Source organism: Juglans regia, chromosome 2 (assembly GCF_001411555.2).
Source record: "Juglans regia cultivar Chandler chromosome 2, Walnut 2.0, whole genome shotgun sequence".
NCBI lineage: Eukaryota > Viridiplantae > Streptophyta > Magnoliopsida > Fagales > Juglandaceae > Juglans > Juglans regia.
The window spans coordinates 35,706,571-35,728,847 of NC_049902.1; the positions used below are offsets into that span (position 1 = coordinate 35,706,571).

At 35.1% G+C, this 22,277-nt stretch overlaps 4 protein-coding genes across 4 annotated transcripts; all 4 read left to right on the plus strand.

Moving 5' to 3' along the window:
• Positions 1-1,361: 1,361 nt before the first annotated feature.
• LOC108983673 (protein translation factor SUI1 homolog 1-like) lies at positions 1,362-4,818 on the plus strand. Its single transcript, XM_018955393.2, has 5 exons — positions 1,362-1,523; positions 2,842-2,927; positions 3,840-4,045; positions 4,147-4,200; positions 4,489-4,818. The coding sequence occupies exons 2-5, from the start codon at positions 2,891-2,893 to the stop codon at positions 4,531-4,533; spliced, it is 342 nt and encodes a 113-aa protein (XP_018810938.1). The 5' UTR covers positions 1,362-1,523; positions 2,842-2,890; the 3' UTR covers positions 4,534-4,818.
• A 2,065-nt stretch (positions 4,819-6,883) lies between these two features.
• On the plus strand, positions 6,884-7,668 carry LOC108983351 (MYB-like transcription factor ETC1). Its single transcript, XM_018954954.2, has 3 exons — positions 6,884-6,965; positions 7,230-7,329; positions 7,391-7,668. The coding sequence occupies exons 1-3, from the start codon at positions 6,914-6,916 to the stop codon at positions 7,479-7,481; spliced, it is 243 nt and encodes an 80-aa protein (XP_018810499.2). The 5' UTR covers positions 6,884-6,913; the 3' UTR covers positions 7,482-7,668.
• Positions 7,669-11,401: 3,733 nt separating this feature from the next.
• On the plus strand, positions 11,402-14,137 carry LOC108983682 (thiamine thiazole synthase, chloroplastic-like). Its single transcript, XM_018955405.2, has 3 exons — positions 11,402-11,971; positions 12,189-12,677; positions 13,801-14,137. Exons 1-3 carry the CDS (start codon positions 11,555-11,557, stop codon positions 13,960-13,962), a joined length of 1,068 nt encoding a protein of 355 aa, XP_018810950.2. The 5' UTR covers positions 11,402-11,554; the 3' UTR covers positions 13,963-14,137.
• Positions 14,138-14,687: 550 nt separating this feature from the next.
• On the plus strand, positions 14,688-17,510 carry LOC108983686 (COBRA-like protein 10). Its single transcript, XM_018955417.2, has 2 exons — positions 14,688-15,520; positions 15,954-17,510. Exons 1-2 carry the CDS (start codon positions 14,926-14,928, stop codon positions 17,381-17,383), a joined length of 2,025 nt encoding a protein of 674 aa, XP_018810962.1. The 5' UTR covers positions 14,688-14,925; the 3' UTR covers positions 17,384-17,510.
• Positions 17,511-22,277: the final 4,767 nt, after the last annotated feature.

Sequence of the window (22,277 nt, forward strand, 5' to 3'; positions counted from 1 at the left end):
ATGTCAGATGCAATACGTCAAATTGTAATACGTCAGTTTGTGAGTTTTTTATGTAATCTCTTTCTAGCTAAAGTATTTCTCCTAAATTAATTTTAAAACTTTATAAGAATTAAGTTATGTGGGAAATTAGCTTCTTGACAAGAAATATCATGAATGGACCATCCATTAGAAAAGAGAAAAAGAAAAAGAAACAACCGTAAGTGTATTTAACCAATCGATACAGCCTCTCCCCTTCCCTCTACTAAAATTAATTTTTAATTTTAGTTCCCAAACATTTTTTGCAATAATGATATTGGAAAAAATAAAAATAAAAACAATTTTCTTTAGGTTTATATATGTTAGTATTTAGAACTAACTGGTTTGGTTACAAAGTTCAAACTATCTCATCTCATATAATTATTATAATTTTTTTAATTTTCACACAAAATATGATAAAAAAATTTAATTTTTTCATATTCTAAAATAAAAATTATATTTTAATAATATTTTATTCAACTTTTAAATTTTATTTTATTTTATCTCATGGCTCTAGTCCCAAATTTTATAAAGAGTTCGATACTTAAAAATCATTTTTAAACACAAAAAACATATATTTTTAAAACACAAAAAACAATCACCTTCACAATTCAAAAAGAAAAGAAAAACTCTTGGGAGAAGCCACTGTAATGGAAGCAGTTGCTGCACACCCTATGTGGTATAAGTAAAATGACGAAAAATACCCTACAATATTTATCTCCCAAATTCGAAATTACTATAGATTGAGAGAGACCGAGATGTGAGAGAGTGACGATGAGAGAGAGAGAGACCGATGATGAGAGAGAAAGCGAAGATGAGAGAGAGCTGATGAGAGAGAGAGTGACGATGAAAGAGACTGAGATGAGAGAGAGAGTGACGATTAGAGAAATCGAGATGAGTGAGAGAGCTCGAGATAAGAGAGAGAGACGATCTGATGAGAGAGAGTTGAGGAGCGAGAGACGATGAGAGAGAGAGCTCGAGATGAGAGAGAAAATCGATCTGATGAGCGAGAGTCGAGGAGAGAGAGACAATGGGAGAAGCCGTCTGGTGCAAGACCAAAACAAACACATATGGACTAGAAATATCTACGTAATATGTGTATTGTATGCACTGCTATTGTAAATGCTATATAGAAGAACTCGAAAGAAAAACATTGGGTATCATCCCAAATTCTAAATTAGAGAGGAAAACAAGGACTCGTAGGCTGACATCCCTCGATCCTAGACACGTGTCCAATAAAATGCACGACACACAATACGCCGCCCGATTCCAAGGCACACCATGATCCACCACATAGCGCACATACAACGAATATAATACACTCTGATCCCAAATTTTCCCATCTTATTTAGATTTTATATGATAGTTTCCTTTTCCCTTCAGTTTTCTCTCACGCCAAATAGCATTACGGAAGAGCGCGAGCGCGGGAGAGAAAGCCCTGACTGATCCGATCTAGGGTTTAATCCTATCACCGACCCCCAATTTTCAAATCCTAAGCTTCGGATCAGGTGCTTTGCCGTCCTTTTACTGTTATATTTATTCGCGATCCGATCTCATATCCAATCAATGTTTAGGGTTCCGATTCTATCTGATTTATTTTAATCATAGTCTTTTCACTGGAAACAATGGACTATTTGTTAAAATCTATTGGCTTTTGGTAATTAGATTCGTTTCTATGTTATTTTCTTTTTCTTCTCCATGCTCGATGCCCAAACTTGGCTTTCGTATCAAAGTTTATGAAATTGTCCTATCATGGTTCTTATTTGATTCTTATATAGATCATTATAATTTTTTATTCGTTATCGAAATATATGTTTACAATTAATAGGTAGTTCAAGACTTCTGTAAGTCCTTTGTCTTTATGTACTGTTTGGGACCAAATACTTTTATTTGAAGTAAAAAAAAAAATTTCCAAAGTATGTGGCCTCTGCTATATTCTTTTCGTAACACGCCAGCAAATCTTTTTAGTTGTTTATCTTTGTTTTGTATATGTGTTGCCTAATCCTGTTAATTAGTGAATGAGATGGCTTATTTTTTGGAGCGAAGTTCTGGGAATCCAAGGGTTTGTTACTTGAAATTTGAATTTTGCCCACCATTCCTTCGTGATGAAGGCCATTGGATACAAACGAGGCTTTAGTTTCTAAATATTACTCAAGATATAGGGACATTTAGTTGGGGATGCTATTCTTTTTATAAAGGAGAGAAAGAATTTCATAACCCCAGCATCCCCTAAACAGTTCACTGAAGGTGTATCTACGGTTCATTATACATTGTTGGTAAAGTTGATGACATGTTTAACGGCATGAGTTTTCATGAATTTCTTGTAGGAAAATGATACTATGCGGCCTTAGTTTGCCCCCTCAATTTGAATTCATATTTTTTATTTTTATTTATTTTTACTTGATGGTTAAGGAAGTGACTATTAATCTATTGGTTTTTTTTTTTTAAATGTTTAAAGATGTTTAAAAAATATTTAAAAGAAAAAAAAAAGTGCAATTTGCACTAGGGTGCCCACCAAGTGGGCAAACTTGGGAGGCATAGTAGCACTACCGTTTCTTGTATCACTAAACTAGCGCACATAGGTGATGCTCTTGTATATTTCCCGTATACTTGGGCTCCTGCCTGTTCTTATGATCAATAAAACTTTGTTTACTAATAAAAAAAAGTTGATGACATTTGTCTTTCCAATTTTATGGAGCATTTAGTGCATTATTAAAATTATGTACTTTTTTGTTTACTAGGAAAGAAAAAGAAGTAGGTTACATGTATGCACTGGAGTCTTAGTTATCAATTTATGGTCTGATATGCATTCACCTCATAATCCAGGGCTTATCATCCAGTCGTTTGGCAGTTCTATTAAAATCAGCCAAGTTTCATGTCTGAACTCGACGCCCAAATTCCCACTACCTTTGGTATGTTTGCTTCCTTCTAGACTCGATTTGTGCTTTATTTTGCATGTCATGTGATTTGCCTATGGCTATCTTGTCTTTATAGTGTTTTTTCTTTTCCTGAATACAAACTTGCCTCGTTTGGTTACGCAGTTTAAATGAGATGAGATATTTTGTTGAAAGTTGAATAAAATTATGTTATAATATAATTTTTGTTTTGAGATCTGAAAAAGTAGAATTGTTTATTATATTTTGTGTAAGAGTTGGAGAAAGTTATAATAAATATATGAGATGAGATGAGATAATTTGGTTTTGTGTAACCAAACCAGCAGTGAAATGCCATGATAGACATTCAAACTCAGAATTATAAACCTAGATCAGAAAATCTGAACTACTAGACTCTCAATTCCATTGTGATGGGTTTTTATGGCCTCTGATTGATCTTTTTGTTGGAACCCATTTGTTCTCAGAAGGGAGTGTCTGTCTTTGCTCCTTGCTTCATCAGATGTCTGCTTGACTTTGTTTTTGTCAAAGGGTACTACTGGTCATCTTGCTCTTCTCCCTCGATGTCTCCTGATCAAGGATGTCAGTGTTTCTTTGTTAGAGTCAATTTGCTTACTTGCAACACTCAGTCTGCATCTCAACAGAATTGGCCATTGACAAAGACACGATAATTTGACATCCTTGGACAAGGTGGACAAGTTAGGAGACACAGAACACGATGGCCGGATCCCTCTAATTGTCACTAAGTAACAAAGTCACAAACTGACATCTGAAGAAGTGTGAGGATCAAAAGAAGTCAATTGTATGTACCCTTTAGGAATGGTGGGAGTGAGGATGTTAATGTACTACCCTTCCCCCCAATATAAATGTTCCCCCTTCTTTCTTCATTGAATGGGATTATGATTAGTTTGTTGTCCATATGGGTTGGTATAGATCCGTTTGCCGAGGCAAATGCTGAGGACTCTGGTGCTGGTTCAAAAGAGTATGTGCACATTCGTATACAGCAGCGGAATGGTAGGAAGAGCCTGACCACTGTGCAGGGGTTGAAGAAAGAATACAGCTATAACAAGATACTCAAGGACCTCAAGAAGGAGTTTTGCTGCAATGGTACAGTTGTCCAAGACCCAGAACTAGGACAGGTAGGTCTTTTACCTAGTTGGTGCCTTTCTGCTTTTGTTTGCCTTCTTCAAATGCTGACACTTGTGTGTTATGCAAAATTTTGATATTCTTTTGTGTATAGGTTATTCAACTTCAAGGCGATCAGCGAAAGAATGTGTCCACCTTCCTTGTCCAGGTAACTACTTACCACATTTTAGATTTGTCTGGATGTGGTTAAATGTTGATATTCCCAGTACTTTTTATCCTTTTTTTTCGGTTGTGAATAGCCTTATCAATATTATACTTGAACCCGTTTTCTATAATGAATATTTCTTTGCATACGAAATACTTGCCTATTTTTTTCCTTACCAAAGCGCTTTCCTGTAATTTAATATTAGTGTGATTCATTGTTACTTACCAAAAAAATATTAGTGTGATTCATTGCTGGTATCTAATTTTTGTGTGTTTTGATTGTGGAGAACAGGCAGGCATTGTGAAAAAAGAACATATAAAGATTCATGGTTTCTGAGCTGCAGCAACTGAAAAAGCTCTCTCTCTGCATGCATGGTTATGCCCTTATATGTTAGTGCCAGACATGTTATCGGACTTCTAGTATGGTCATGGTCCTATTATGTCACTTAACGGTGTAGTGTGTTCACTACTTTGGTGTGTTTCTCTTCTGGTGTGTTCTAGTTATCCGTGTTTGTGTGGTGATCATGGAATTAGTCATGATGAGTACTTGTGTCTCTGTCCTTAATAACAATCACTCTTATAAAAAATCTGATGTCAAGTTGCGAATTTGTCTTTTGAATTATTAGCACTCCAGCAGCAGCTAAGGAAATCGATATACGTTTACATTACTGCTTGTTATAAAAGCTGTGTGTTTGGGTTGGGCCGTGGCTCTTCAAAAAAATTGTTTTAAAAAAGGAACGTGGTACAAAGTTTGAATATAGTTTGCCATGTTTGAGCCTTGGCCGCATTACTTGTCCTGTATAGCGTCGTGTTCTCAATAATATCTACATATGATGAATCATGACATACGTTTAACCTTAATTGGTAGTTAAATTTGCTCCTACTTTTATATTGATTGAGATTTGAGAAGATATATGTTAACTTTATTATTCTTCTTCTTATTCTGGGGATCATCAGACCATGATGCATATTTGTTTATGAACCAATTAAAGTGCCAAATCACGTCCATCTATTTTTTCTCTTTCTATTCAGTTTGCTTTAATCGCATGCTAGCTAGCTTCATCTTGGACAAAAAAGATTGTGCCTGATTACTTTACGAGAATATTATAGAGGCACCCAACATGGGACATAATCATGATGCTGACATGCATGCCATCTTTTAGACTTTCATCGAATTCTTGCAGGACTTCATGAGGAAGGTAGCTAGCTGCCTTTTGTGGCCGGTGAAATCAGAATGCATGCGAAACACATGAACTATGAGCTAATAATAATAACAATAATAATAATTTATGATTATGTGACGATGATTGGAGATCGGACATAAAAAGCTAGCTAGCTCCAAGAAAGGAATACAACTTGTTTGAATATTAATTAATGTGATGTAAATTCAAACCAAGTAATTGGACTGAAAAAGCTTCAGATATTTTCAAGATCGCCTTAACGTCAATCATGAGCGCCCTATAACGTACAATATATATGGTACTTCTATCAGGTTATATATAATGGTTCATAAAAAAAGTTCATGCATAGATGAACAAATTATATACACACACACAATCCATAAACTAACCCACTTGTTAACGTCTCAAAAATGACACAGTCTGAAAGGAGAGAAATATTCATTCTCAGATGCGCTGAAGTGGGATGGGCCTCGATCGGTGATGTATGGAGCCCCCGACAATGATCCAATGATGTTGTACGGTATCCATGTGTACGTCTATGACAATGAACAATATTTAAATACGAAGAAAATAAGGGGAGATGGATACACTGATTTACATGATTTGACATTAGGTTTACGTCCACGGGATTTTGGGAATGAGAGATTCCACTATAATATGCTTGTTTACAATCTCTCATGGTCTCTCATCCTCACTATATAATGGAGATCTGATTTCTCTCATCTCCTCTCCTGAATTCTTTCTGTTATGAGGTTAAAGAAGATGAAGTTCTCCCAAGAAACCTGGCCCAAAAATCTCTCCAACCGTCTCAAAAAAGGTCCCTAAAATCTTAGGCATCTCTTCCTTTTATCTCCTATCACATTCCCTTTATGTCACATCTATTTACTTTACATCAAATCACTCATTTTCTCACCAGACACATTACTCATTATCTTCCTTTGTCCCTTCCCTATCTTATTTTCCTCTCTCTTCCTTTATCTTCTAGTGATGGCCTATTGATGAGCTAAACCTATTTTGAGCCTGGTGTATTTTATCCCCTCACACCAATAATTAATGTATCTCCAATGTTCGGCTGCATATATAATATGGATTAAAAGCCGGCCATAAGAGACCCTGATCTTTTATAATCTTTTTATTCCATGCTGTAACGAGATTTTATTGAAATATTAACCATATTATTAATGTAATTCATAGTCCTACGAAAGATTAATTAAACATGCATAGGACTGACATTCTTCTAATTAAGGATCATTAGCATATTGGAATGTTTCCTGCATGCTTTTTATACTGCGCGTATTTAATATATAATTTACTACTGTCACCAAACGCACCGACCCTTCCAACTAACATTCTACTCCTCTTTTTCTTACCTTCCGTTCTTCATCCCCTGTACTTGGAATGTTTTTTCTAATTCTTTCCAGTATTTAATTAAGTGCCTCCACTTCACCTATATATATGATCTGCCCCATTGCTTCTTCTTAGTACAACCTCAGGTGTCCTAATTAATTGCTCTCTCTCTCTCTCTCTCTGTAAAATATGGCTGACTTGGATCAGTGTAGTTCTACTGAAACTGTTTTGGACTCTGAAGGTAATTGTTATCCTCGCTTTCAATGTCAATGACTCAATAATCATGTCCTTGCATGCCTTTTTTTTTTTCCTAAAAATATAATAAAAAAGGTAATATTGTTAAGGCGAACATGCATGTGATCTGCTGTTGACCATCCATTTAGTTCCTTTTTACTCATGTCATGTCTCTGGTGGAAGCTTTGCTTTTACCATTTTTCCTGCATGAAAGCTCTATAATTGATGGATGGCCATTAATTGAATTTGATCATTTAATGTTTATTTGCAGTACTTGAGGCAGAGAATAACATGAATCACGAATCGAAGCTTCAATTCTCAGAAGATGAGGAGACGCTTGTTGTAATAATGTTTAATCTTGTTGGCGAGAGGTACTCTCTCTCTCTCTCTCTCTCTCTAAATCATCGTAATGATGCATGAGGTTTTAAACAGATGGTCTCTAATTGCTGGGAGAATCCCTGGAAGAATAGCCGAGGAAATTGAGAAATACTGGAATTCAAGATACTCCTCCAAAAGCGAATGAAGCGTCCTTTAGATCAATTAAAGAAGGACATATTGTTGCGATTATACAATTTGAATGGCATTTAAAAGTTTGGTGCTAGCTAGACATGCATGAAACTTGTATGCATGTGATCATGTTTATGATATTGTTGCATGCGCCTGCGACTCAATTAATTATGTGGTGTTTAACGCGTCTTATAAGGGTTATATTCTGGCCTAGCCTTCTTTTGAGGGTACGTAGGAAGTAATTTATGCCCTAATATTATATATATATATATATATATGCATGTAAATATTATCAACCTAATTTGAGAATGCTAGCTAGCTAGTGAAAGTTTTCCTGTATATTTACATGATGCCAACTACTATATATTAGTTTTTGACGTTTGGTCTGATACATGTATCAATGAATGTGGATTTCCGAATATGCTAGCTAGGATTAGAAAACAGATATATATATATATATATATATATATATATATATATATATATATATGGCCCATGCATCTCAACAAAACAATGGGAAAACAAATGAACACGAGTTTTTTTCTATAAAATGACTCATATATATATATATATATATATATATATATATATATCGATATGCCATAGAGGGAAAAACTTCCAATGATCATTCCAAATGGAATCAAATTAACAAGCAGTACAATATATACGATAACGCACGCATCATGAGTACTAGGTTATGATCTTGCCAAGTAAATCATGCTTATTTAATAACAAAACTAAAAGCTAGAGACAAATAAAGGCAAGCAAATATACATATTATGCCTGGCAAAACTGAAACACGTTCTTAATTAGGTTTCGTTTATTTTGATAACTCTTAACTCATCTCATTTAATCATTATAAATTTTTTAAATTATCACACAAAATAAAATAAATAATTCAACTTTTTTAAATTTTAAAATAAAAATAATATTAAAAAATATATTTAAATAATATTTTATTTAATTTTTAACTTTAATTTCAATTCATTTTATTTTATCTTATTTTATCTCATCTCATCTATAAAAATAAACGAAAACTTAATGGAAAATGCTATTCCTCCAGAAGATTTCCACCGAAAATTTCTACCGAAAATATATTTTATATATTTTTTATTTTTTTATTTTTACTTAGTGATTAAGGAATGTTTTTAAATGAATTTATGATTTTTTTATATTTTTTAAAAATATTTAAAGTGTTTAAAAAAATGATTGAAAAAAAAGCAAAAAAAAAAAAATATATATTTACCTTTCGGTAGAAGATTTCGGTGGAAATCTTCTGTGAGTGTAGCAGTTCTCAAACTTAATTAATCCATGAACCGGCCAGGCCTGGTCTAGCCTGCCTGCTGACATGCAATAATATTGGACTACACAAGAGACGGATCACAGGCCAGGATGCATGCATGCAGGGCCATAGCCTGAATAAGGATGATGGTATAGTCCATTAGCAAAAGCATGCATGCAGTGGTATGTATGGTGCATATATGCACATGCACAGATCGGGTTACTGCTAGCTGTGTTATGTGATTTATCAAACTTTTGGAACCACTAAAAAACTGCATAACCAAACTTCTTAACGAATGATTATCAAAAGGAATATGCCTTTTATCCCAAATTATATTCCTAGATATTAATTAATTATATATATATATATATATGTTGATAAATATCAGCCTGTCTTAGAATAATACACCTTTTCCGTGCATGACATGATCATGGAGAGGCAGGCCAGAGATCTTGATCGATCATCATCAGAATCGGTAAGTGGAACGGTACTACTAGCGTATATACATACATTTTCTTGATTTTCTTTTTTTTTTAACAATTTGCGAAAATATATTCGTTTTTTCATTGCTAGACCTACTGTTCAAGTCACCCAATGAATATGATAACTAATTATACTTCTTTTTTTTTTTAATTTTTTATATAAAAATTAAATTTATTTTAATTTATTTTATACTTCTTAACTTAAAAAATTCAATTTATCTCAATATAAAAAAAATTAAAATCATTTCAATAATATGTATAAAATATTATTATTAATAATTGACAACCTCTAAAACGCAGCTTTAATTTTTAAAATTATTATTGATCCAATCGGCATGGAAAGCCAATCCAGATTCCAATCACACTTGTCAAATCAAAATGATTTTCTTTTTCCCTGAATATATACGCAATTATTATTTTATTTTAGTGGCATATGTAGTTGATTATGACTAAAAGATGCAATGATTAAGATATTTTTGGTGATGGAAGGAATGTAGAGATACAGGATAAATATGAAATTCTTAATATTTTTAAAAGTTTTCAGATTTTTATTTTTAAATATTATTTAAATATAAAGTATTTTTTAATTTTACATTTAATTATTATTTAAACACAAAAATTAATATAATTCTTATAAACTTCAAAATAAAAATTATATTAAAAAATTATATTCATATAATTTCTTAACTTTATAACATTTTTATTTAATTTTTTTTAAATTTAATAAAATATCTTAATTTAGACCATTTTCTTACTATTTATAAAATTTTAAAATACTCCAAATATTCAAATCAACCTTAAAGAGTGAAATAGGTTTATGAAATAAACTATACAATTCTTATTAATTGGATATTTAATGTCATAGTCTCAAATTATTACAAAGACTTATGAAGGAATATATATTTTTTGCCCAAAATACGATTGCCGAAACCTAATACATGGCTCCAATCGGCCTAGCTTATCATGATTGTACATGAATGGATATATATATTTATTGTTGTGTAATGATATATACCGTCATTGTGTATGAATATTGTGTATTCATTTTAAAAAATAATTATTTATTATTAAAAAATTAAAATTTTTATATAAATTTTATATTTATTTTTTTTTAAATAATTACACTACATTTCATGACTGTATCATTTCCCTTTATTATTTCCTTCCACTATCATTTTCTCTTTATTGATTCCTTTTACTGGCCTCTCTCATTGCGCAGGCAACGACAAAAGATGTTTGCCAAAAGCTACCCATCAAAAACTATAGCACACATGAAATACGTTAAATAAAAAGTACTGAAAAGCAGTTTCACAGTCACAGTGACGCACTGTGGAAAGCATTCTTCTCTCTCAAGAGACGTTTGGATTCGCAGATTATTTCAATTCATTTTAACTCATTTTAATTTACTTTTTATTATTTATTACTATTCAATAACTTTAACTCACAAATATCATTACTATTTACAATTCATTTTATTACTATTCATAATCTATCTTAATTCATTTCAAATCATCTCAAATCATCTTCGAATCTAAACGTCTCGAGATTATGTTTGGCAAGTGAGAATACTTCAAGTACTCTCACTACTATTTTTTATTTTATTATTACTTTTTACTTACTTTTTTATTATCCATTATTTTTTACTTACTTTTTATTACTATTTAATATTTTATTATTATTTATAAATATTCTTAACACTTTTCAACACTTCTCACTATCCAAACGTACTCGCCCAGCCAACGCGGACTGGATCACTTGAGTGCACTGCACCATGCAGTAGTACTACTGCTTAATGGATGCCACTTGTTTATCTAAGCTCAACCATTCTACACCCTTCATATCCTATAATCTTCTTATAAAAACACTAATTTTTCTTTATAAAAAATCTAATAAAAAAAAGTGAAACAACTCCTTATAAATTAACTCAGGATAAGTTTATTTTTAAATTGTATGAAATTTCTCAACACGTTTTTTGGTGTAGAGGTCGATATTTTCAATACCATCGTTATAAATAGATCGTAAAAGTTTATCATTAATTATAGATTAACTTACTTTAATATTATATAAAAATATTAATTTTTCTTCAAAACAAATTTAATTAAAAAAAATAAAATAACTCCTTATGAAATTTAAGATGAGTTATTCATGCACTTAGTAAAACTTCTCAACACTTCCCACACGTGTCTCCCTTTCTCTTTTCCCATATTTCCTTCTCCTGATCATCTTCTTCCTCCATAAATACACTTCCACCCGCCTCTCTGCCTCCATAACCACACACTTCCCCCACAAAGCTAAACGACCGACTTGTCGTTAAAGGCCGATCAAATGGCAACCATCGCCTCCTCCCTCACCTTCAAACCACAGAGACTCGCTCTATTTGACAGCTCGTCCTCCTTCCATGGCACCCGTCTTGCCCCACCTTCCCTCCGCTTCCTCTCCGTCAAGTCTGGCGCTCAACCCTTCATCTCCGAGTCTGCCTCTTCATCCCAACCCTACGATCTCAAGGAGTTTAGGTTCGAGCCTATCAAGGAGTCCATCGTCTCCCGCGAGATGACACGGCGGTACATGATGGACATGATCACGTACGCCGACACTGACGTTGTCATTGTGGGTGCTGGCTCTGCCGGCCTGTCTTGCGCCTACGAGCTCAGCAAGAACCCGTCTGTACAGGTGGCCATCATCGAGCAGTCTGTCAGCCCAGGTGGCGGTGCGTGGCTTGGCGGTCAGCTCTTCTCGGCTATGGTAATGATGTATATAAAACAAAATTATAGCTAGAACATCTGGATGCTGCGATTGTTGTTATGTACATTAATTATTTGGATCTTTCGGACGGTTTCTTTGTTAATATCAGTCCTTTTTTTTCAAAATATTTTATAAATAAAAAATTTGTTTTGTGAAAGATTTTGAGTACGCCCATGCTAAGTACTAAACCTTATTGAATCTCGATATATATATATAGGTTGTGCGCAAACCAGCGCATGTGTTCCTTAACGAGCTGGGCATCGAATATGATGAGCAAGACAACTACGTGGTGATCAAACACGCGGCGCTCTTCACCTCCACCATCATGAGCAAGCTCTTGGCTCGCCCCAACGTGAAGCTCTTCAACGCGGTGGCGGCCGAGGACTTGATCGTGAAGGGAGGGAGAGTTGGTGGGGTGGTGACGAACTGGGCACTGGTGTCGATGAACCACGACACGCAGTCGTGCATGGATCCTAACGTAATGGAGGCCAAGGTGGTGGTGAGCTCGTGCGGCCACGACGGGCCTTTCGGTGCCACTGGGGTCAAGAGGCTAAAGAGTATTGGGATGATTGACAGCGTGCCCGGGATGAAGGCACTGGACATGAATGCCGCCGAGGATGCTATTGTAAGGCTCACAAGGGAGATTGTGCCTGGGATGATTGTCACTGGGATGGAAGTTGCTGAGATTGATGGATCCCCAAGAATGGTATGTTTCCTCCTTTTCGTATATGCTTGTATTTTATATTTATCATTTGAAAATTGAAATCATACGGTACTGATCTCTTTGAACATGGACATCAAGAACTCACTTGGGGGACGAGTATTTTGGGACATCAAATTTATACCCTCTAGCTCTTTGCAAACCGCCCGATATGTTACTCGTTAGAATTGATTTAGATTAACTTGATATGACAGCCGCAATTATATTAGAGGAAGTGGACGCAAAACAAGCTAGCTGCTACTTAATTAGCCTTTATTTTGGTAGGGCTAATTAGCCAATTATGCTGTGGTCTGTCCCCTTCGTGACAATCATAGAGGGCGCGCGTGGACCCAACATAAGCGAATTGGCCTTGTGGTCTATCCCATCCTCGGTCCTAATCACACAGAAAGGCGTGTGAAAGGCCCTAATCACACAGAATGTGATAGGCGTGTGAAAGGCCCTAATCACACAGAAAGGCCACAGTACGTGGATGGCTTATGATTTATTGGTAGCACGATCAGTAGGTCGTCCATTGACTATTATTAATGTAGGATTTCTGTTCTCTGTTTCCTTTCCTTCTTAAGATTTTCTATAGTAGAAATGATTCGGAAACTGAATCCATTACCAAGTCAAGCTAACGGGGAACAGTTGTAGTAAAGTTGGCTCAACGCTGGCTCTAGCGATGCTTTGAACATGTATTTGTCGTGCATGTTGGGCTGCTGCAGTACCCTTTTATCAGTCATGTATATATATTATACACTTTAAAGATAAGAATAGAGATTGAAAGGTAATGGTCCCTCAAATAGTTTTGTCCTCAAAAATTACACAATAATTAAAGAGCATTGTTACCAATATTATTAAAAGCGAGGAATTGATTATTAAAAAAAAAAAGAAATGTTTTAGCTATAAAAAATTTTCATAAAAGCAAACCCATCAAGTGATATTGCTAATTGATATGATACAATAGGTTATAAAATTATTTTATTATAAAATACATCTAATATATCATTTAATAAAACCGTATGGGATATATTTTTATAAGATTTGTTTATGATTTATCTTAAAAAAAAATTTGAAGTGATTAATATTGAATTAATTGTAACCTTTGTATAATTTGGGAGTAATGCAGGGTCCCACCTTTGGAGCGATGATGATATCAGGGCAAAAGGCAGCTCACTTGGCCTTGAAGTCGCTGGGACTTCCCAATGCAATTGATGGTTCATATGTTGGAAGCATCCACCCGGAGCTGATCCTTGCTGCTGCAGATTCTGTTGAAACTGCCGACGCATAAAGCAAATAATTTAGTGATCTTGTTAATTAATGAAATGAAAAAATGCCGGAAATAAATTATCCAGGTTGACTGGAATTAATGTGTACTGGTGGTGGTGCATGGATGGTTGATGTGACTATATATATATATATATATATATATATGTATATGAAGAATGTGGGTGCGTATTCATGTATCTTTTCTTTTTGTTAGCTCTGTGTGTGTGTGTGTTATGACTTCGCTGAAACTTGGAAGCCAGTGCGGATGCTAGCATTTGCCATGCATTTTAGCTTTTGTTTTATATATACATTATAAAGTTGTAGGATCATCGCAATTAGAAGATGCCCGCGAACGAAGCAACTGCATGCAGCAGCTACCTGTTTGGCTCGACTGTCTGTCCTCCATCCAACGATCCTCACCACCGCTCATCATCATCTGCTAAAACATTAATGTGAAGAATCGAACTTAAAATATAAAATATAAAAAAAAAAAAAAATTAAGCTTTGCTCGCATGGGATCGAACAATTAATAATCTGGGCATGCAACGCAAGAGGGAGAAAGCTGCATGTCTCTGGGTTTAATTTAGACAACTCATGATGATGACGTGGATGTTTTGATAGATCTGACGATGTTTTTCTGTTAAATACAGTTACAACGCTGGCCTACACCAAGCATTGAATTAAGCCAACCCCTAATTCTTCTGTTAATACACTAATTATATATATTTATTTATTTATATATACACTATCATGTCTGTAAACTCTCCGCGTCCCATGCTAAAACTAGCGGAAGATATTCAGCTGACTCAGTCTCCTCTCTCCGTCTCTCTTTAATTTCTTGTAACCATTTCACCTCTCACCAGGGTTTTCCTCAAACTCTCTCTTCCTCCTGCCCCTGCTCCTCCTCTTCTTCTTGCGGCGTCTTTATGCCGACGCCGCAACTCCCTTTCTACCCGAAAATCCTCACAAAACTTATAAGCAAGCAATGAGAACAAAATCATCAGGAATATTGAGATTTGCATGGCAACATGCATGGCCTTTTTCCGTAACATTTTTCATGCTATTTGTGTTGTTTTATAGAGTTGAGGTTTGTCATGGACAAGACTACGATGACACCGTGCCTTCGGCTCCACCTCCCGAGCAGGACAACTGCAATGGGATCTTCCTCTCGTACACCTTCATTTCCCGCAAGAAGGAATTCCCGCACTTGAAGAACGCGAGCGCACAGGCGTGGGCGTTTAAGTCCATAGCCACTATATTGAATGCCGGGGAGGAGGAGCTCCAGGCGTGGCAGATGTTCATAGGATTTCAGCACAAGGAGTTACTGGTGTCTGCTAGCGGGGCCGTTCTGGTAGACTCGAGTGATTTCCCGGCGGCGGTCGGGAATGGGACGTACCTGGTTGGATATCCCATGGCAAACTTGAAGACCTCGATCGAAACGGCCGAGGATCTTGATCAGATTCAGGTGAAGGTCGATATCATCGGAACGCAATTTGGGGTGAAACCGCCGGGAGTGCCGATGCCAAAGACAATTAGACTTGAAAATGATGGGTATAGATGTCCGGCACCGCGTCGTCGTGGTAAGTTTGTTTATTTCTAAGGTTCATATTTGGTGCATGTATCAGCTGGCCTAAAGATCAAACCGATTGATTTTTTTTTCTCCCGTGAACAAACTTTTGATGCAAACAAAAACTGAAAAAGAAAATCAATTGAGAGAAGGATAATTTGGCATTATGTAATCATAGATGTTTTCTTCGCTCGGGTTCCAAAAAAAATCATAGATATTGATCTTCTGAAAATTTTCAGCAGAAATTTCATCGTTTCATTTTTCAACAATCCAATCAAAAAGCATTTTCTTCGTTGTTGTTCTTCAACGGACTATGTATACATATATATACACACACACGAATTCTTTTCAATATATTTCCCTTGAAGGGTAAAAACATGGTGACATTTTGGCAAGATTTGACTCGTGCATGAAGTTTTGGCAAAATTTGTTAATTTCGTATGCAGGGCCTAGCTCGATGCTAGTATGCTGTACAAAGGATCCAAAATACAAGGCCAAAAAACTAAAAAAGACGAAATTCTTGCCTCGTCAGGATGGCGACCTCTCTTTGACATACGACGTGCTCCAAGCCTATCCAATGAACTATCTAGCCCAAGTGACCATCGATAACAATCACCCCTTAGGCCGTCTTGATCACTGGAACTTGACCTGGGAGTGGATGCGAGGAGAGTTCATTTCCACTATGAGAGGAGCCTACACTCACAAAAAGGACGGTTCCGGCTGCATCTATGGTCCTGCAGGCGTTTACTATTCAGATCTCGACTTCTCTCAAGTCATGAACTGTGATAAAAAGCCAGTCATTACTGATCTCCCTCCCTATCTTGCAAATGATACCCAAGTTGGGAAGTTACCTTATTGCTGCAGAAATGGCACCATCTTGCCAAAACTAATGGATGAGAACAAAGCAAAGTCTATTTTCCAATTACAAGTTTATAAGCTCCCTCCCGACTTGAACCGGACTGCTCTCAATCCACCCCAGAAATGGAGTATCGTCGGAGTTGTTAATCCTCACTATAAGTGTGGCCCTCCAATTAGGGTTGATCCAACAGAGTTTCCTGACCCAAGTGGCATTCAGGCTACGATTTCTGCAATTGCAAGTTGGCAAGTGGTATGCAACATTACACGTCCAAAGGTTAAGCAAGCTCGATGTTGTGTTTCGTTTTCCGCATACTACAATGCCAGTGTCATTCCTTGCAACACTTGCGCCTGCGGTTGTAAGGAATCAGACACTTGCAATCAGAATGCCCGCGCAATGTTTCTCCCTGCAGAGGCCCTCCTCGTGCCTTTTGCAAACAGAACGGAGAAAGCAAAAGCCTGGGCTAAAATCAAACACTATCCTGTACCAAACCCATTACCTTGTCCGGATAACTGCGGGGTTAGCATCAATTGGCATATTGACACCGACTACAGGAATGGATGGACAGCTCGAGTTACACTCTTCAACTGGGACGACACCCCTTTTGAGGACTGGTACACTGCGATTCAAATGAAGAAGGCCGCCTTTCCTGGTTTCGAAAAGGTCTACTCCTTCAACGGCACCAGTCTGCCAGATATCAACAATACCATCTTCTTTCAAGGCTTACAGGGTTTGAGTTTCTTGATGGGAGAGACAAATGGGACTAAAATGAATGAGCCAAGAGTGCCCGGAAAGCAGCAATCAGTGATATCATTCTCAAAGAAACACACGCCGGGTTTAGATATCCAACGTGGTGATGGATTCCCGTCAAGAGTGCTTTTCAATGGGGAAGAATGTGCGCTTCCCCTCGAATTTCCCCGGCCAGGAAATGCAGGGCATCAGTCTCGTGTTCACTTCCTGGCTGTAATATTCATCACCGTCACCACTTTTATGCTGATGACAGATCGCTTCCATATATGATCGTTCCGGGTTTTTTCATTAACTCTTTCCACCTAGTTGGGAGATACGTCCGTCCTTGGGAGAGAATTTCGGTTTCTTGGATTCAGTTAAACACAATCAATAACTCGATCCATGCAATTAATTGCTATATATGCATTTTCTCATATCATAACTGTCAATGTGACGCAGCAGCATCAGTGGATGATCAGTAGGGCATGCACTTGGGCAAATGGGAAATGATGAACGCCGCAACGTCTATGATTTCAATGCCTGTTGTATCACCAGTTGGTTCCGAGTACTGCAGATAAGGAGAATGTAACAACTTGAAAACAGACGTTATGATAATCTGTATGGAATTATAAATTGGAAGTAGTTATTATGTAAGTATGGATTCGCATGGTGTCTGACGTATAAGATCGAGGATCTCAAATTCTCCCAACTGTCTTTCTAACGTGTTGATTTTCAGTGCTGATCTAGACCTTTTAATTCAATATCGGAACCTGCCGATCGACTGTGTATGCATGTCGGCCTTGAAGGAATGATGATAATCTATTAAGGCTGTGTATGGCTGCTTATACCAATTCATGATATTAATTCATTATTATTCACAAACTATTTACTATAATTTCATTATTATTAATAAACTATTTTATTACTATGATCTCAAATACTCTTATATAACATCCAAAATTAAGTACCCGTTAGTCGAGAACAGTGCCCCCAACACCCAAAGCTCAAATCGCATTGAGGAACTAGACAACGATCAGGGTTGGAGGCATGGGAATAGTGGCTACTTTATTTCTCTATTTTTGAAGGGTTTAAACTTTAAGCCCCAGTTTGAATTGAGAGATCATCTCATACCGTAAAGTTATCTTCAATCCAAACTTCAATTACTTCCTTTTCAGATTATGTTTTCACATGGGTTCACTAACGACAAAATGGGTATTATGTTATTCACTTTTCAGTCTGATTTTGCTTTTGCAGATGAAAGAGAAAATCCATCTTCAGATGAAAGAGAAAGGCTCTCTGCATGATTACAATTTCGATTTCGTTAAATAAAAATTTGATATAAAATCAAATTAAAGTTAAATAAAAATATTAATATTTTTTATTATTAGTACAAGATTTTACAAAAATTTGATATAAATATTTTGAGTAAATAATATTTTTTATATTTTTGTTTTATGTTAAAAATTTGAGTTAATAATACTTTTTATATAATTTGATTTTATAAAATTATTTTCATCTTATAATATTATTATAAATTATACTATATAAAAAAATTGGGTATGTAATTTAAAAAATTATTATTACTTATTTATAAATAAAACAAAATTATTATAAATATTATACAATTATTTGTGGGACCCACATCTATCTGATCCTCTAAAATAATTTAAAATCATTTCATCTCACTTCCAATTCAAACACACAAAATTTTTAAAAATCATCTCAACTCACAAATTTTATTATTATTTACAAATCATCTCAATTCATCTCATCTCATCTCTCAATCTAAACGGAGCCTAAATGAGCTGCCAATACAATCCCACCCTTCAATAGACAGGTGTTATATGCCGTTTGTAATTTGATTTCGAACTGACACATTACACCTTCTATATATCTATATGGAAAATGATAGAGCCACCGCTGGTGGCTCCCGCTGAGAGTCACCGTTGGGCTCTATCATGTATTTTTTTATGTGTTTTTTTTACAATTAATTTTATATAGATGTTTTTAATAATTTTAAATATTAAAAAATAAATAAATAAAATTATAATATGATTAAAAAATACTTCCTTAATTATGAAGTAAAAAAAAAAATATATTTTATTTTACTTCGTGATTAAGGAAGTATTTTTTAATAATTTTTTTTACTTCATGATTAAAGAAGTGCTTTTTAATTATATTATAAATTTATTTTATTTTTTTTAAATATTTAAAATTATTAAAAACATTTATATAAAAATAATTATAAAAAAAACACATAAAAAAACTCATGCTAGAGCCAGCGGTGGCTTCCAGCGGTGGCTCTAGCATCACTTAGATATAAAGAGTATTAATACATAGCACTCTCGTCAATTTTTTACCATTAAGATTGAATACAAAATAGGTTGACGCATCACAACTTTAACAGAGGATGCACGTCACAACGTTTTGACAGATTGAGGGAATGCAAGTCTTAGGCCCCGTTTGAAATCTAATTTTAAACTGAGTTTAATATCTCAATTCTTAAATCACTAAGAATATTCTCATCTGGTTCCTTAAATTTTAGCTAAAAAAAATACTCTCTATAATTTTATCCTAAATTTTACTCATCTTCAAAAAACATTCTACATCTCATTCCTTAACCTTTTTCTATTCTGTTAAAATAATATTCTTCTATTATTTCTTTATTACTTTTTCTCTCACTTCCATTTCTATTCTTAACCATTAACTCTTTTGTCTTATTCTCTTCTTTTCAAATATCACATTTTAATAATTTTATAAATACTTATACAATTTTTTTTCCATGATACAGTATTATTTTTCAATCTAACATTGGTATTAAAAATAATAATTTTTTTTAATATGTGCATTTTTCAACGCGATGGTATTTTTTAAAATAATTTATTCCGCATATACTTGAGTAATATAATTTGATTTGCATTTGTCTAATGGTAATATTTTTTTCATTTTTATAAAACAATAATATTTTTTTCAATTTCTCTAACAGTAATACCTATCCACGTATTGACAATAAAATTTTATGTCATTTCTCTAACAGTAACATTTTGAATTCCTGCACAAAAGCATGTGTTAATAAGTCTATACCAAGCAAACAATGAACCAAGAGCTCACAAGTAATAGAGAAGTACGACTTTACTATAGAAGTACGACAAGTGCACAAAAAAAAATATATATAATAGTAACGGTAAACATAATAAAATGTCAATTGCATGCTCTACTTCGAACCTCCCAAAACAAAATGTCAATTTAAAATGTGTGTGTATATATATATATATATAACTTGTTTTCATGAGAATGTTGTTCAAATAAGATATATAAACCCCACCATTCAAATGACTAAAGTTGCTTACCAAAGATATACTAAAAATGCTTAACTTTCAAATGACTAACTTTCAAGATCATGCCAAGCAAATAACTATAAAATGCTTATGGAGATATACTCAAGAAGTCCCCCCTTAGCACAACATTCTACAAGACTACCAACAAGCAATTTATCTAAATTGCTCACAGCAGGTCATATCTAACACAACACTCCTCAAACATCACATTCTTAATGTCTCAGACCAGCAAATTATACAAATATGAATTCCTTAAAATCACCAACAAGATTTTGAAATAGCAAGCATAGTGAATAACCAGCAGCCCCAAAATCACAAACAATCAATCGAAATGTCAAGCACAGATCATAACCAACAATCCCAAAATCACAAACTAGATTTCGAAATGCCAAGCACAGTGTATAACCAACAGCACCAAAATCACAAACAATCAATCAAAATGCCCAGCATAGTGAATAACCAACAGCCCCAAAATCACAAAGAAGATTTTGAAATATCAAGCACAATGAATAACCAACAGCCCCTCGAATCATAAACAATCAATCGAAGTGCCAAGCACTCGGATTCAAAAAAAAAAAACCCCAAAAGATTCATAGCTCCAATAAGTCAAAAAGTAACACAGATCATAAGCCATGGCCTTTCGAAATCCATTGTAAAAAGATCGAATCGAAATGCCAAATCCTAGAGCACTGTCGTAAGCCCAAGTCTCAAAAATCAAAGATTTCGAAAGCCAAAATTAGACCCAAAGGTAAGGAGATAAAATACAGTTGTCATATGCACCAGATTCAGCCATGGGAGATGCAAAATAGTGCGACGGAGAAGACGGAATCCAACCATGGGAGGGGGGCTTCAGTGAGTAAAATCAAAGTGGGAGAGTGAGAAATACTTGCATATATTCAGGTCGATGAAGAGAAACCATCATCAATGGTGGCTACGGTGCGACAGAGGGAAACGTCGAAGAGGGCAACAGAGAGTGGAGAGAGAGGAACACGTGGGACCAACTGCCCGAAAGATGGGAGAAAGCTTTTGGGGATGTACAGTGGTTCCCCATATATGGAGAATCACTGTAGCTCTCCTAAATCAAAACCCTGAAACAGGGAATGGGATGGGAGGAGGTTTTTTAGCTTCTCCCTAAATTTTTCTGCATAATTTGGGGATAACAGTGAAATAAGGCACTGGATGGGAATGTTTTAATCTCATTTCAACTCAAAATATTTTTACGCGTGAGACTCACAGTCTTTTTGAACTCAACAATTCTTTACATGCGGGACCCATAACTTTTTTCAATTTTTCATAAATACATCTAAATTCATTTTAACATCCAAACATATCTAAATTCATCTTAAGTGGGCCCCACAAAATTCACTCCACCATCTCAACTCACTACTATTCATAAAGAACTCAACTCATCTCAACATCCAAACGGGACCTTGTTAAAATTAGATCATTTGGCTTCAATTCATAATTTGTAGGGCTGTAAATGAACCAATCTGTTCGATAGCCCGCTCGGTACTCGCTCGGTTAAACTTGAATCGAACTCGACTCGTGAAAAAAAAAAAAAAAAAGTTCACTCATGAAAGCAGATACCCGCTCGAATTGTAAATGACACATACCCGACAAAACTCGACTCGACTCGACAAAACTCGACTCGACTCGACAAAACTCGACTCGACTCGACTAAGGCTCGCGCGTTTATGCTTGAATCAACTCGTTAGCTCGACTCGATTAAAACTTAGACATATATTGATAAATATATACTTACACCTATGCATATATACACATATATATGTAGTAACTAATAATATAAGCAAACCAATTTTATAATTAAATATATAATATGTAATCTA